At 44.8% G+C, this 16159-nt stretch overlaps 1 protein-coding gene and 1 long non-coding RNA gene across 20 annotated transcripts in view; one reads left to right on the plus strand and one right to left on the minus strand.

Annotated features, from left to right (window-relative positions):
* LOC117877964 overlaps positions 1–16159 on the plus strand; it is a 71474-nt gene that overhangs the window by 4968 nt on the left and 50347 nt on the right. For both annotated transcript variants that reach the window (XR_004645865.1, XR_004645864.1), the window contains exon 2: positions 6348–6397. This is a non-coding gene — a long non-coding RNA (uncharacterized LOC117877964). The remainder of the gene's footprint in view (positions 1–6347; positions 6398–16159) is intronic.
* The window catches only part of CAMK2D (calcium/calmodulin dependent protein kinase II delta), a 266772-nt gene continuing 250835 nt past the window's right edge, over positions 223–16159 (minus strand). For 17 of the 18 annotated variants that reach the window (XM_034771680.1, XM_034771682.1, XM_034771684.1 and 14 more), the window contains 3 exons: positions 11074–11168; positions 6960–7188; positions 223–2227 (listed from right to left, as the gene is read on the minus strand). In XM_034771680.1, the coding sequence (XP_034627571.1) occupies positions 2224–2227; positions 6960–7188; positions 11074–11168 (328 nt within the window). In that variant the 3' untranslated portion in view covers positions 223–2223. The remainder of the gene's footprint in view (positions 2228–6959; positions 7189–11073; positions 11169–16159) is intronic. The other variant, XM_034771697.1, reaches the window with a different exon arrangement.

The following is a 16159-nucleotide window of genomic DNA, read 5'->3' on the forward strand; positions in this document are numbered from 1 at the left end:
AGAGAGAATTTTTGAAAAGCATACTAAATTAAAGACAGAATCAGGAAAGCCACTGCTTACAAACTGAAGGAAAACTCTGTTATTGGCCTATCAAATACTTTAGCTGCTCCTTTCAACTAATAGTTTGGAAAAACATATAGATATTTTATATTACACTGTGCTTTCCCCCCCCCATGCTTTGCACAACACAACTTATTATGAAATAAAACCACAAACACAATATCGGCAGAAATCACAAATTTATTAATCCTTAAATATATCTGTCAGTCATTTACCATTATGGCAAGAAATATGTACACTGTGTCCCATGGTAAACTGCAGTGTTCCAAAATGACAGAAGACAAGTGTATAATTCGATTGTGGTGGAGAGAACGAGTCACAATTTCCTCATGTCTTGGTGTGGAAGACAAACTTGATCTACAGTAATACGTCAACACCACATGCTATGTTAAAAATGTAAAAAAAAAAAAAAAAAAAAACCCACCCTAAACCTAATTGTGTTAAATTTAAATACATTTATACTACTTATAGCTGCTTCACAAAAAAAGTAAAGAAATTAATGAGAAAAAAATTAGGCCATTACTTTTTTGTTTTTCACAGATCCCATTGGCAGGTTAATATGGCTCAACACATTTACTGTAAATGCTTATTTTAAATATACATTTTTTTAAATCATGTAATATTATCAGAGCAATTTAAATCCATCTACTGTACATCCACTAATAACAACATCAAAGTGTAAAGGAACGCTTTTGATTTATAATCAACACAGAAAGTAAAATTATACAAATTAGGAAGTCTTCCCATTTTAAAAATTTCAGGCTGCTGACAGCTGTAAATTGTAATTGCTAAAAAGAACACTGAGATATCATGCACTATTCAGCACTGCAGAAAACATTTAGCCCCACTGATAATAAAACAATGAACAACAGCAAAAAAAAAAAAAGGGAACAGACAACCCCTCTATTTTTCTATTAAAAATGGGTGGGGGGAAAGGAGGGAGACTAAATCTAAATGTTTGCAGGAATATACATTCACAGATATAAAACAGAAGCAAAAACAGTCCAGGTCACAAAGTATATGTTTTAAATGGACACCGAGAGCATTCCCTGCTTACTGTGCAGCTGTATGCAGCAACAGAAAAAAACAAAAGCGTTAGTAAGTAATGCTGCATTAGTTGTTGTCCCTAACATTATGCACTGTGCAAGGATTTTAATAAGCCAAGAGAAAATGGGGGGGAAAAACACCATTGTAAAGTATTACAGTATTATTAGAAAATTGGTATATTCATGATGGTTTTCCAGAGTAGTAGCCGCTACAATGGAAAGTAAACAAACTCTTTATACTAAGCTTGTAAGGCCTAATATTTCTAGGTTAAACTAACCACATATCTGGACTAGAGCATAAACAAAATAAAATAATCCTCTAAAGCTTCCTTAATAAATTTACTGTACACCCTGAAAGTGATACAAATCTATTTTGTTTTATCCTTTCACTTTAATCATCACAAATTTTAATTTTGCTCTTCTATCACCCAATATAAATTTTCACTTAGCATAAAAAAGTAAAGGTAAAGAATCAAAACAGAGAGACAAAAAATGTTACTGGCCAGAACAGTAGAAGTTAATTCTAAAGTGGTCAAGCCAGCAAATGATAAAATTTTTCCAGTTTAATAACTAAAATGGCTTCAGTTGGTACCAATCCAACATATATTTGCTTTCACATTCATCAGTGATTTTATCCATCTTTGTGTTCCAATAAAACTATTCTGCAACATTAGCAAAGCTCTAATTGGAAATCTCATCGATTTCTACTATGACCCAAAGCAAAACCCAGTGGTTTTGGAAACAAATAAGCCAAAAAACAGTTGTTTAAAAAACCAAAACCAAAATGAGAACATGTACTCTTTTTTCTTTTTTATAAACATAGTAATTTTAAAGTTATTTGTTAAAACTTAGCATTAATAAAGAAAAATGACAAATGGATTGTGTATCTACTACTGTACACTGATTTTGTTTTGTTTTGTCATTTTCAATTTGCTGAAGTGTAAACAAAATGTACAGATGAAATATACAACAAAATGATGCATCAAATGCATTACATGTAGAACTGTCACAGCTTCATGCACTCAGAAACATGCATGAAGAGAAGAACAGGATGGCCCACATGGTAACCAATCAGGTGCTTTGAGTACGGAGAAAGCAAGAGTGGCATTGTAGAATTTTAGCTAGAAAAAGGAAAAAACCCAATATTGCTGTTATTGACTTAGCAATATCACCACTTTATGCAGCACACTACAAGTGTGGGAAAAGTACTATAAAGTCTTCCCTAATCTACAACCTTGCAGGATACTGCTTTGAAAAGCAAGCAAACAAACAAGTAAGCACTTACATTGTTCTTTCCCTCTTCAAATCACTTTATAAACACCAATTAACCTTCACTACCTGCCAGGAAGGTGGTTAAAAGTATCCTTACTTTAGAGCGTGGGAAACTCAGGCAGAAAGCTTTACTGACTTGCCTAAGTCCACAGAAGGGATTAAATTCAGAACTGAGCATCAGTCAGTCCAAAGGGCATCTAAATTGGTATATTTTACACCACTTTATGGTACCCTCAGTGTGCATACTCCACAAACTTATAATGATTGACAGATTCACATACAACTTAACTATATCATTTACATCCCCACTTTACACAGCACCTTTGAATTTGGCCCAGTAAGTTGTGAATGTCAGAGTGTGAGCTGATATCATTTGCATGCAGAGGTGCCAGAAGAGGTGGGTAAGAGGAAAAGAAACTAACAGGAATGTGTAAGAATATTTAAAGTAGGCCACTCAATATTATTAATATCATTATTATTTATTATTTGTATTTCTATAGTGCCTAGAAGCCCTAGTCATGCACCACAGTCCCATTGTGCTAGGTGCTGTACAATCACAAAACAAAATCTTTACGTAAGCCTTCTTTTGGCTCCTCAGTATGTAATTTATAACAACTTAGATTCCCTTATACCAGGGGTCGGCAACGTTCGGCACACGGCTCGCCAGGGTAAGCACCCTGGCGGGCCGGGCCAGTTTTATTTACCTGCTGACGCGGCAGGTTCAGCCGATTGCGGCCCCCACTGGCCGCGGTTCGCCGTCCCGGGCCAATGGGGGCGGCGGGAAGCCACGGCCAGCACATCACTCGCCCGCGCCGCTTCTCACCGCCCCCATTGGCCCGGGACGAACTGCGACCAGTGGGGGCCGCGATCGGCTGAACCTGCCACGTCAGCAGGTAAATAAAATAGCCTGACCCGCCAGGGTGCTTACCCTGGCGAGCCGCGTGCCGAACATTGCCGACCCCTGCCTTATACACTGATAAATGGGTACAAGGGAATCTAGTGAAGTATTACATCATGTCTGAATGTGGCCTTTGGAATCAGTTTCAGACTCAGTAGTCCCATGGCTGCTAATTCCATGCTGAGACCAGGAGACTACTCTTCTGTGTGTGTGTGTGCATGTGTGTGTGTCCATGTCTGTTCAGTAGTTTTGAAAAATAAGCTAAAAGAACTAATTCATAAGAATACTGAATACAGAAAAAGTTAACAGAGATAATCTCTCATCAAACGTATCACTTCAGTAGATACAAGCAGTGGAACAGATGGAAACCAAAGCTTTTCAGTAATTTTCTTGACTCAGTTAAAAAATAATCTAAGTTTGTGGCCATTTTATGAGCCATGTCAAAGAGAAACATCTCTGTGTGTATACAGCAGCATAGGAGCTCAGTTCTGGCCTCAGATTTAATGTGCATTCATCCCTGCAGTCTTGACAAATCAGCTACTGTGCTTGCCCAAGCTGATTTGACACGATCCAGAGAAACATATTCCTGCAAAGGCGGAAGCCAATAGCTATGATTACTTTTGTAATTTTACTGTATTTGAAATCTTTTTCTTCAGCCAGTCTGAGAAGATTTACTATGTATTACAAAGTGTGTTAATGAATGGAAAATATAACATTAATAAATATTCTTATAATAATAGATCTATATCTGATGGAGTGCAAGTATTCTAAATCCAAGAAAGAAAGAAATAATAAGGATATGGTTCTGTGGAATTCCAGTTTTGTGAGGCTCCAGAATGGAGATACATTTGCATTGCTATATTCTCTGTGAGAATTGATGGTAAATTCCAAGACCTTATAAAAGATAATCAGGAAGGTTTGTAGAAAGTGACTTCTATGTGTTAGTCATGTTGCGTTAGTTAAAAATAGTGAGCCTCATTAAAATACTATACCCCACATCGATCATTTACTCCCAAAACTGTAGAATCTACGGCTTGCAGGAATTACTAGGCAAAATTCTAGTTATGCAGGTGGTAGATGGTCATTAAACTAAACGATCATTAATCTTCCTTCTGGCCTTACTTCTATGCATGTGTGTATGTATGAAACTACTTGGTTCTCTCTAAGTACTTAGCAAAATACATGCAAACAGAAAAGTTTAAATGGAAAGGACTAAAATTTTCCCTAATCTAGTCCCTGTCATCCTGGTAGGAACCCATGTTTTTCAGTGAGTATCAGGATGAAATATTTATTCTTAGATACTAATCCTTTCTGGACTTTGTCATTTATGCTTTTGGCCCCCACCATGAGATGGGGCAGACCTGTTCCACATATCCCTCCAATGTAAAACCTGTGTCTTACAACCACCAAAATCTCTCCTTTTCTGTTACGCTAAATATACTTGGTTAAGCACTGGCAGTGTGTTTGGAGCTGTGCAAAACAGAGAAAGACAATGCCCCTGCCAGCAACAGGCTTACATTTTAAAATAAACACTATGGTACAAACATACAGATTAATAGATTATAAAGCCAGGCGATGGGTTTCTCTAAAAACAGCATTTTCTTCCTTTTAAAGTTTAACATCACTTTGTTCTATCACTATATTTCATTGGTTGACAGATTGACATTGCAAGGCTATGTGGAAGAAGCATGTTGTAAGGAGGGAAGGTAATTGATGCAACAAGGCAAAGTGGGAATGCCAGGTATAAAGAATAGCACAAAGGCATAAGTGGGAGAAACATAATAGTGAAGTTACGTGGGAAAGGAAAATTAGAAAGAATAAAAAAATAAAGAAATGAGAGCAGAGCTGTAGGCATGAATGGACTGAGGCAGAGCCTTGAGAGTGAGGACAAGAGGCTTGAACATGATACCAGAGATGACAGGAAGACAGCTGAGGGAATCAAAGTTGTGAAAGGAGCAGACAAAATGGATTATTACAAGAGCAATTTTGGATAGACTAGCTGGGGCAATGTGGAAAACAGGGAGGCTATGGGAGAAGGAGATTGTTGTAGTTAAGGCAGGAGATCACCAAAGGAAATGCGTACAAGCACTTTTTAGCTGTGAGGATGGAAAGGATGGATTTTTCAAGATGTGGTAGAGGAAGAGCCAAAGGATTAAGCGACCTCATGGAGGTAGAAAGAGGAGTCTAAAGTAACACTGAGGCCTTGTCATCCGAGTTTGCAATCTCAAGAACTGCCTCCACTAAGTACATTGGTGTAAGTACATTGATGTGCAGTCCTCAAATGTAGATGTGCTGCTACAGTGCAGTTTAACTTGGGAACATACCAAAGTAAGCTGCAATGGTATAGTATGTCTACATTAGGAGTTGACACACTGATGCTGTTGCACCAATAGGAATTTTCTTAATGTAGACAGGGCTGCAGTTTGCAAGCCTGAATCATGGGGAGAGCAGTGGTGTAACTTACATTAATGAGTGGGGGAAAAGCAGAGGGTTGAGAGGAAAGATGAGGGGCCAGAACCTCAGCTGGTACAACCTGATGTAGCTATGGGATCAATGGACGAACATGATTTACACAACTGAGGATCTAGCCTGAGGAATTCAGTATTTTGCATGCTGAGTCTAAGCTGCTATGATTCCAAGGATGCAATATCAGAAGGTACTTAGAGATGCCTGAACACAGTGGGATGGACCACAAACAGAGGGAGAGATTTGAGCGTCAACCACACAGACATAGTAACTGAGGCAGTGAGAACTGACCAGGTCACTCAATGGGAAAGTGTAAAAGGGGGGAAGAGAAGAATTTATGATACTTTTTTGTATCTTATAATTTATAAAGTAAATAATCTGATTCTAAATCATCTAGCTATGTACATGGCTATTCTGTGTAAGCACTAGAGCTAGCTGGAAAACAGGAAAATGGCTAACTTTTTCATTTTTCATCAAAATTTTGTTTGTGTTGAAATTTTCCAGCCAGATCTAAATAATTATATGTTTCCTATCATTTCTCTCTTTACTTCCTGCCAGTCCCCATGGACTGTATTTGTTATGCCCACTTTTGTGTCTTGTTTCAGGCCCTGTCTACATTAAAGAAGCTTCCGCCAAAGTAATTAATTACAGCAATGTGAGTACACCATTGTAAACCCCTTCATGTAGACATGCTGCACAGGTAGAAAGTGCTGCTGACACCTGTGACGCTCAATCCAGGGATTTACTGAAGTAACCTGCACTGGTGCAAGCCCGTCTATGTTAGTGGTAGTGTAACCACATCAGCTGAGTTACACTGGGGCAAACTTCCTTAGTCAAGAGGAGGCCTAAAATTAACACAATTTAAACTCTTCAGGGCAGAAACTGTCTATGTGTATGTACTTGTATGTGTCCGTACTATGTGTACGTACAACACCTAGCACAGTGAAGTCCTAAGCTTAAATGGGCATGATTGTAAACAAATAATAACAAAAAATATGACAAATATTTGCACTAATACTGTATGCAGCATACTGAATTATTAAATGGACTTTGCAGAATTGACAGTGCAGAAGTTACACTGCAATGCTACTTTTAAAAGAGTGAAAGTTTTATAGAGTTTAAGGCTAGAAGGGACTTTAGATCATCTAGTCTGACCTCCTACATAACCTAGGACATCCTTACCCCTGTAGCTAATACTGTTTGGATAGATTTCTTACTTGATCGGTACTGTTGGTGACCCTGAACAGTGAAAATGAACATTCTGCCATTTGCCATCACGGCGGTGCCAGACCCGGGTCTCCTCGGACTGCATAGTCTTTGGCATTCCACTTCCGTCCATGTACTGCGTCAGCCGTATGTATGCAATGCAGGCAGCATCATCGCCCACAAGATGGACATGGGGATTGAGGATAATAGTGTGGATTGGCTTATTACCCTTGGACAAAGCTATGGAGGGAAACACACACACAAAATCAATTTTTCCGAAGTAAACCAACAGAGTTAGCTATGTCCCTCAGTACTGAAAACGGTATGTAAATATATCAAGATTGGCAGATGCTAAATACTAACCACTGTTTTACTGATAAGCAAGAAAACTAGCACAAAAAGTTGCAGCAGTGGGACGGGAGTGACACTACAGAAATGTATCATGTTCTATCTCTTCTATCAGAAAATCATTCTAAAATAACAGTGGTCTATATTAATGTGCCAAATAAATTACAGTAATTGTCTGCTTTTCAACCCTGATCAGTTTCAAGATGTCTTGCCATAATAAAGACACAAAAGAAGGATGCGTAATTATGTTCCCTTTCCTTTGTTCACTTTGTTGTTCACTTTTAGAAGTGAGGTCACGGGATGAATCTCATTAGTTAGCACCTGAGCTCTGCTCATAGCAATATATTTGCATTATTCCTATCTCTGATTCCTCACAGCTATAAATTTCCTTCTTTTATTTTTTTTAGTTGGTATTTCTTATTTCTTATGTGCTACCTTTGTTGAAATGATCTCATCAAAGTCTTTGGCCAGATTTCAACGTGATTATTATCCAAAGTGATCTTGATTTGTTTTATATGTATCGGTTGATGGTTCTAGTGCAGTAGTGAAAGTGGTTACCAAATGCTTTATTTATGTGGTTATACTTCTCTGTACTTTAGAAATGTAGTAAAAAGACATTTAAAAACAGAATTACTTTCTGTGATTTGGGATCTGTGTGTGTCATATTGTGAACTCCATGTTGTCTTGTGACCCAGTTTTGTTTCAGGGCTCTACTTTGCTCTGTAGCAGCCTTTGTGGATTAGAGCATCCATTTTGCAACAGGGACTTGACTCCTAGTAGAAAGCCTATGTCTGAGAAGTAGAGACAAAGTAATCAAGAGCCATCAATGTTGAATGACATTTTTCTATGGAAAAATGAGTCTTCTACTGGTAAGGCCATGGTCTTTGAAGGTCTCTCTACAAGGAAGTTGATGTGGGGAGAATAGGGGTGGAACATGGAATTTCCTCAGAGGAAAGACACATGCACCAAGAGAGACAAAGGCTGTTATTAAAAGCTAGATGCTACTCTGAGCAAAGGGTTGGTCTCCTGCTGCATGCCAGAAGAAAAAGGCGGGAGGAAAGAAAGCAGGAAGGGCTCCCTCGCCTCTGCACACTGACTTCAGACTCAAAGAAGTGGGGAGATGAGACTTAGAGGGACCAAATTCAGAACTGTTTGTTATTTTCCAAAGATCTGAAACTCTTGTGCTGTTTAAGAGCAAAATGCCTGTGGTTAACAAATCCCTTTGCTAAGTTTGTCTTCCTTCCACATTGTCCCTGAAGGAGTTAATCAAAAAACCAGAGCTCCCACAGCCAGGTGGACTCTGGGGGAATGTGACTAAGCACTGGGGAGGTTAGGTGGGAGACACTGGTTCTAGGGTTTAAGGCAGCTGGACTTCAGAGTCTCATTGCCCAAGAAGAGTGTCAGACACGGGGTCTGCACTGGGTAGTGTGCCTGAGAGACCCAGAGTTAGGAACAGTGACCATTACCCATGACCTGGGGTTTAGAAGTACATGGGATTCTGTGGTTGGAGCCACATGCGCCAGACTAGTGTCTGTTCACAGAAGGGGTAGGTTGTGATGCAGTGGTATGAAAAACAAGCAAATCCCGAAATTCCACTTTTCCCACCAATGTCATAACCTGGGCCAACTCCCATCTCTGCACAAATACCAGTCTGTTGTGAGTGGATCCAACCACAGGATCCTATGTGCTTCCAAGTGCTTCTGGCATGCTGTCCTTCTGACTTGACTACCGTTATGGAGATAGGAGAGATGTACTCCAGAGTCAGTTCTTTTCCAGTCCTGCCTGTTTCCTTTCCAGCTGGGCGGAGGAGGCTGAGTTGACCCCACCCAGCCTGGACTGTGAGGAAAACTGCTCTCTGCACACAGAGCTGGCCAAGCTCCCCAACTAGACCCTCAATAAGAAGAGAGCAGGAGACACAAACCCTTCATTTTGTTTCTCACTTTTCTCAGCCTAGCTCTCTCCCTGAAACCTGTGGGGGCCCAAACACCTCAGAAAGGGAGTGGAGCTGGAGAGGACAATCTCTCCCAGAATCAAACACAGCCCTGGGACACAACTGGGAATTTGATGGACGCATTATTGAGCTGCACTGTTAGTCTACAAACTTGAAATCAAGTTTGGCATTTCCTTCCAAAAAGCCCTGCAACAGGGCGTGTCTAGCTAGGGTGACCAGATGTCCCGATTTTATCAGGACTGTCCCGATATTTGCTTCTTTGCCCCATATCCTGACCAATGTTTGTGGCGGGCCAAACTTTTAAACTCCCTTTTTTTTTTTTCTTTTTTGCTCCCCCCCTCCCTCCCGTCCCGATATTTTATACTGCTGATCTGGTCACCCTATCTCTAGCTGAGCCATCGGCCACAGGGGAGTGGAGGGAGAAAACTGGATGCAACTTCAGAGGGCAGGACATTCCCCTGTCACCAGTGACTGACAGGTCTGGTTCTGCCCCCAAACTGCAAGCAGGCTGAAGTACCCATTGTAAAGGGCCTACAGACCTTAGCACTAACGAGAACATGCTAAATGCTTGCAGTTCCCATTTCAAAGTAAGACAGACAGTAACCCACTAGAATGGGTTACCTAGGGAGGTGGTGGAATCTCCATCTTTAGAGGTTTTTAAGGCCTGGCTTGACAAAGATGATTTAGTTGGGGTTGGTCCTGCTTTGAGCAGGGAGTTGGACTAGATGACATCCTGAGGTCTCTTCCAACCCTAATATTTTATGATTCTAAGTAACCTGAATCCTTACCCAGGACATTTTACTAAGTAAACAACAACCACCACAACCATTTTATTAATATCAGTACAGATGGGGAAACTGAGGCATTGAACTTCAATGATGTGTTCACAAAACAGAATGGGAGTCCATCTCAGATTTGAGATTAGAATTTAGGAGTCCCTGGAGCGAGTCTTGTGCCCTGACATTTCTCATTCAGAAATTGCTGGATGAGAAAATCAGTTTCATTAGTTAATTTATAACATGATCAGCCTCCCTTTGAGTTTCAAATCTGCTCTGAAACTATGTCATCTATAGTACACCTCTACCCCAATATAACACGAATTCGGATATAACACGGTAAAGCGGTGCTCCGGGGGGGAGGGGCTGCGCACTCCGGCGGATCAAAGCAAGTTTGATATAACGCGGTCTCACCTATAACACGGTAAGATTTTTTGGCTTCCTAGGACAACGTTATATCAGGGTAGAGGTGTACCTGATAGTCTATGGTATGAACAAGTAAGCAGTGTAGCTTTTATTTTCTGAAGCTGACATGGTTGTATTAAATCCACCAACTGACGTGCTGTGATCACCATTAAAAGAGTCATGAGGCCAGTGCTTCAGCTAGTGTGAATCAGCACAGTGACTATAGTATTTCCTTAGACTTACAGTAAGAAAGAATAATGATCAACTGTTAGGAAATGCTGACTTTTTAATGGTGATCAGTTTGTCCATCACTGCAGACTTTTCAAATGTGCCCAATGCTGTGGTATTCAGCCCCTCTAGCTCTGAAAAATAGAGTGGGAATCACTTGCCTTCCAACCCTATTTACCTTTAAGCCGTCCCTCCATACCCCCCTCCTCAAAAAGATATTACATGAACTTGACAATTCCCTCCACAATCCAAAGTTCCCCATGGTTTCTAAGCAAGTTTAGCAGAAACATGAAAAGTATTTTATACTGCATAACTCAAAATGAAATGTCAAAAACACCATAAGCAGCTACAAAAAACAGCTGGCTTTGAGAAGCACACTTGGAAATATTTTAAATGTGATCAAATAGGAAAACACACCATTTTCAAAGTAGAACCTGTGAAAGTCCATCCCTTCCACCAGATTCCCCAAAGCTTCAGGTTCAAAAGATGTAAGGCCTGGATCACAGATCTTTCTGTGGAAGAGAAAATTGAACAGTGTTGACAAACGTATAGTCAGTTTCAGATACAGCACAGGACTGCTTTCTTCTTGATAATCTTTGAAACCAAAGGAATCCTCAAATTGGAATTTTCCATCCCTAATACATACAATTCACAGCATGAAGGAATTCAGACTAAGTCAGCGTTTCTCAAATGTGGCCACCGTGGCCTCAAGCAACCACCAGGGGCTTTTCTTGCGACCACAGCCTCCTAGGCTGTGATGGAGGGGGAGTGACGGGATGGGAAAAGTAGCTCTCTCTCCTCCTCCCTGTTGCTCCTGGATGCACCCCTTTGCTGCTGGTGCTGTGGCCACCAGCAGGGATTGGGCCCTACCCCCCTCTGGAGTCACCTGGGGCACAACACTGTAGGAACAGGCAGCCATCGAGTTCCCCACTTTCCCTCGGGCGGTGGGGCTCAGGCTTTGGGCTTCAGCACTGGGGTGGGGAGGCGGCAGGCTCTGGACACTGGGCTTTGGGCTCCAGCCCCGGGCTCTGGCTGCGTGGCACCAGGCCTCAGGCTCTGGTGGCAGGCTTCGGGCTCCGTCCCTGGATCCCATTCTCTGGTGGCAGGCTTTGGGCTCTGACAGCAGGGCTTCAGGCTCCAGCCCCCCGCTGCCTGCCCCAGCTCCCCACCCCCAGCTCCGTTGACCCCCACTGCCTCCCCCCGACCCTCCCTCCAGGGCTTAATTTGTCCCCAAGGCTTGCCAGGGCTGAGTAAGTCTGCTGTGAAAAGTGATACTTGTATGTTTGTAAATATCACTTTTCACAACAGACTTACTAGCTAGCAGTAAATAAATTACAACGATTTGAACATGTATATGTGCATATTTATTTGGTTTTCCTAAAGCTAATTAAGTATTTTCGGAAAAATTTGTCCTGAGAACCCCTGCTCTAAGTGATGATTATGATGGCGTTGAGGGAAAATTGGAGGATCTTTATATACCAGAGGCAACTATGGAGCAGAAAGTTTAACAGTAAAGGAGAGACTACATATGAGCAGGGCCGGCTCCAGCTTTTCTGCAGCCCCAAGTGAGCAAAAAAAGAGACTAGTGGCGGCACTTCAGCGGCAGCTCAATCGTGCCGCTTCTTCCGCAGCAATTCGGCGGCGGGTCCTCCCTCTCTTCCTCTTCGGCGGCAATTCGGCGGCAGCTCAAAGAGGAAGAGAGGGAATGAGGGACCCGCCGCCGAATTCCCACCGAAGACCCGGACGTGCCGCCCCGATACCGGACGGAGTGCCGTACCTTTGAATTGGCCGCCCCAAGCACCAGTTTCCTACACTGGTGCCTGGAGCCGGCCCTGCATATGAGGATGTCTGAGGAAAGACTTCAGAAGTCAGAGGGGCGGGAACGGTAAAATGAGTGCTGTACATAGTCATGTGGAAAAGAGAGCTTGAAGAAACGCAGTCTATCGACTAGAATATTAGGGTCCAGACTAGAAAGAGAGGTTACTCACTGTATGCAGTGGCTGTGCACCTTTCATGGGAGATTCTCATTAGCAGTGTCTGTTGGCCCTCGCATGCACTGTTAATAACTTGTGCCCTGCACCGAGGTTATATCAGGCTGCGTGGGCAAACTGCCCTCAGTTCCTTCTCCACTGCTGAGTCTCAGAAGGAAACTGAGATTGGGATGGGGTTGGCCACTTCCTGTGGGAAGTGGAGTGACCCAGACCCAGCCTGCTCTGCTCCCCTGGCTCCCAGACTTGGGGGGAGGGGGAAACCGCCCCCCAGCACTCGCCAGCGGTGAGGCTTGGAGCCAGGGGAGCGGAGCAGGCTTGGGCCGGTTTGCTCTACTTACCGGTGAGTGCAAGCCCGACTGCTTGTGGAGTCCTCAGAGGATGGTGGCAGGACTGGGGCAGGGAAGGGGCGGGGGCGGGGCAGGGGCCCCGGGGAAGAGCCAGAGCAGGGGCTGTGCCCCAAATTTCCTAGTTCCTTACGCAGCTGCATACTTTGCGTATGGGTATGGATGGCTCTGGGGTAGACTTATGCTGGTGTTGTTTGCCCCAATCATTCTCTACATCAACCACTAGAGAATCAGGTGGAATGTGAGAAAATAGGAACTCAGTCATTAGTGTGAACATAATACTTTTTAGTAACTCTTTTTCAGATGGGTGTTACTGTAGCAGAGGTTTGTCAGCTGATTTTTGCAAGACCCAGCAGAGCCTCGTTGATAGGAAGAGCAACTCTGGATGGTGTTGCAGAGTGAAGAATATACAACAGCTCTGACCTCCTGAAGAGGTATATGTAAGGGAGTCTGCCACATATTTAATGAGGTCTTGAGGCCATAGATGGAGAAGGAGTGATTACTGCCTCATCTGGTGAAAAAGAAGAGATGGTAGTTGTAGGGGGTTGCTTCTTTGTCCACTTAAGTCTCCTGAGCCTCGAAGATTTTCTCCTGCTGCTGGGGAGGAGAATCTTGAGTCTCCCTATCATCCTGATGGAATAGGGTCAGGGCCCTGGAGAAAGGAAAGTTATCTGTTCTGTAACTGGCATTCTTCGAGATGTGTTGCTCCTGTCTATTCCACAGTAGGTGTGCGTGCTCGCCACGTGCACCGGTGCCGAAAGGTTTTCGCTTAGCAGCATCCGTAGTGGGGGAGCACCGCTGCGACCCCTGGAGTGGCGCCGACATATCGTGCCATAAAGGGGTCTGCATGCCCCCCCCACCCTCAGTTCCTTCTTGCCAGACAACTCCGACAGAGGGGAAGGAGGGTGGGATGTGGAATAGACAGGAGCAACACATCTCGAAGAACGCCAGTTACGGAACAGGTAACTGTCTTTTCTTCGAGTGATTGCTCCTGTGTATTCCACAGTAGGTGACTCCAAGCTATACCTGACGGAGATGGGTAGGAGTTCTAAATGATAAAGGTTAAGGGTTACCCAGGCGGAGCACCGCCCTACCAAACCCGGCGTCGTCCCTTGTTTAGGGGATGATTGCATAGTGTGATGGAAAAGTATGGATAGAGGACCATGTAGCAGTCCTGCAGATGTCCTGAATAGGGACATGAGCCACATAGGCCGCTGATGAGGCCTGAGCTCTTGTCGAATGCACCTTAACAATAGGAGGCGGGGGAACCCCTGCCAGGTCGTAACAGGTGCGTATGCACGAGGTGATCCAGCGGGAGATCCGCTGGATGGAAACCAATTGCCCCCTCATGCGTTTGGCCGTAACAATGAAAAGCTGAGGGGATTTCCGGAATGGCCTTGTTCGATCTAAGTAAAAGGCCAGCGCTCTACGCACATCTAGCATGTGCAGGCGTTGTTCCTCATTGGAGGAATGGGGCTTAGGACACAGGACTGGCAGGAAAATGTCCTGGTCCATATGAAACGCCGAGACCACCTTCGGCAGGAAGGCCAGGTGCAGGCAAAGCTGGACCCTCCCCTTATGGAAGGCAGTGTACGGGGGATCTGAGGTCAGCGCCCTAAGCGCCGAAACCCTGCGGGCTGAGGTGATAGCCACCAAAAACGCCACTTTCTCAGATAAGTGGGATCAGGAGCAAGTGGCCAAGGGCTCAAAGAAAGGTCCCGTGAGGCGTGACAGCACCAGGTTCAGGTCCCAAGGAGGAACCGGGGGTCTAGCATAAGGGAATGCTCTGTCCAACCCCTTTAAAAATCTGGAAGTCATGTGGTGGGAGAACACTGACTGTCCCACCACCGGAGGGTGGAAGGCCGAAATGGCCGCCAGGTGCACCCTGATCGAGGAGGGAGCCAGCCCTTGGGTCCTAAGGGACAGGAGGTAGTCCAGGACCAGCTGGAGCGGAGCGGACGCAGGGGAGGAACCTCTCTCCCTTGCCCATGAGGAGAACCAATACCACTTAGCCAGGTAGGCCCTCCGTGTGAACGGCTTCCTGCTTTCAAGCAGGACCCGTCTAACAGCCTCGGTACACCTCCCCTCCTCCGCATCTAGCCACGCTGTCAGGTGGAGCGGGGCCAGGTTGGGATGGAGGAGACAACCTCCCTCCTGGGAGAGGAGGTCCGGGTGGAGCGGCAGCCTGCGAGGGGGGGCCACCAAGAGTTGCAGTAAGGTCCCATACTAATGTTGACGGGCCCAATGCAGGGCTATCAGGATAATTCTCACCCCATCTGACTTCACCTTCTGTAGGACCCTGCCTATGAGGGGGAAGGCATACATCGGGGCCCCGACCAATTGAGCAGGAACGAGTCCGTCATGGCCCCATCGCCTTCTATCACCCTGGAGCAGAACCTGGGCCACAGGCGGTTCTGTGCGGTGGCGAACAGGTCTACCTGGGGAGTACCCCACTGAAGGAAGATCCATTCTGCCACCTCCCTGTGCAGGGACCACTCGTGTTGATGTGAGAACACCCTGCTCAGGCGATCTGTGAGCGTGTTGCTCCCGCCGGGTAGCTTGGAGAAGGATGTTGAGGGCTATACAGAACTCCCACAGGAGCTGGGCTTCCTGGCATAAGGCCTTGAAGCGCGTGCCCCCTTGCCTGCTGATGTAATACATTGCGGTGGTATTGTCCGTGAGAACTCTGATCACTTCCCCTTGTAAGTGCTGGCGGAAAGCCACGCACGCCAGGCGCACTGCCCTGAGTTCCCTGACATTATGTGCAGGGACAGTTCCTTGGGTGACCACATACCCTGGATCCTGAAGTCCCCCATGTGGGCTCCCCACCCCAGGGCCGAAGCATCTGACACTAGATCTAGTGAGGGAGAGGGCTCTCAGAAGGGGATACCCCAGAGCATGTTGCTCGGGAGGGCCCACCATTGGAGGTCTGCAACCACCATTGGCGGCACCGTGACAGCCTTGTCCAGGCCGTCCCTGGCCTGGGAGTAGCGGGACGCCAACCAGAGTTGAAGGGGCCTCATCCAGAGCCTGGCATCTCGCACCACTGAGGCGCATGCTGCCATGTGGCCGAGGATTTGAAGGCACATCCGAGCCGTGGTTACCGGGAAGGCCGTGACCGAGGCAATGAGGCCTTTGAGCGCCTCGAACCTGTCCCTTGGAAGGGAG

This window comes from Trachemys scripta, chromosome 5, assembly GCF_013100865.1.
Source record: "Trachemys scripta elegans isolate TJP31775 chromosome 5, CAS_Tse_1.0, whole genome shotgun sequence".
Taxonomy (NCBI): Eukaryota; Metazoa; Chordata; order Testudines; family Emydidae; genus Trachemys; species Trachemys scripta.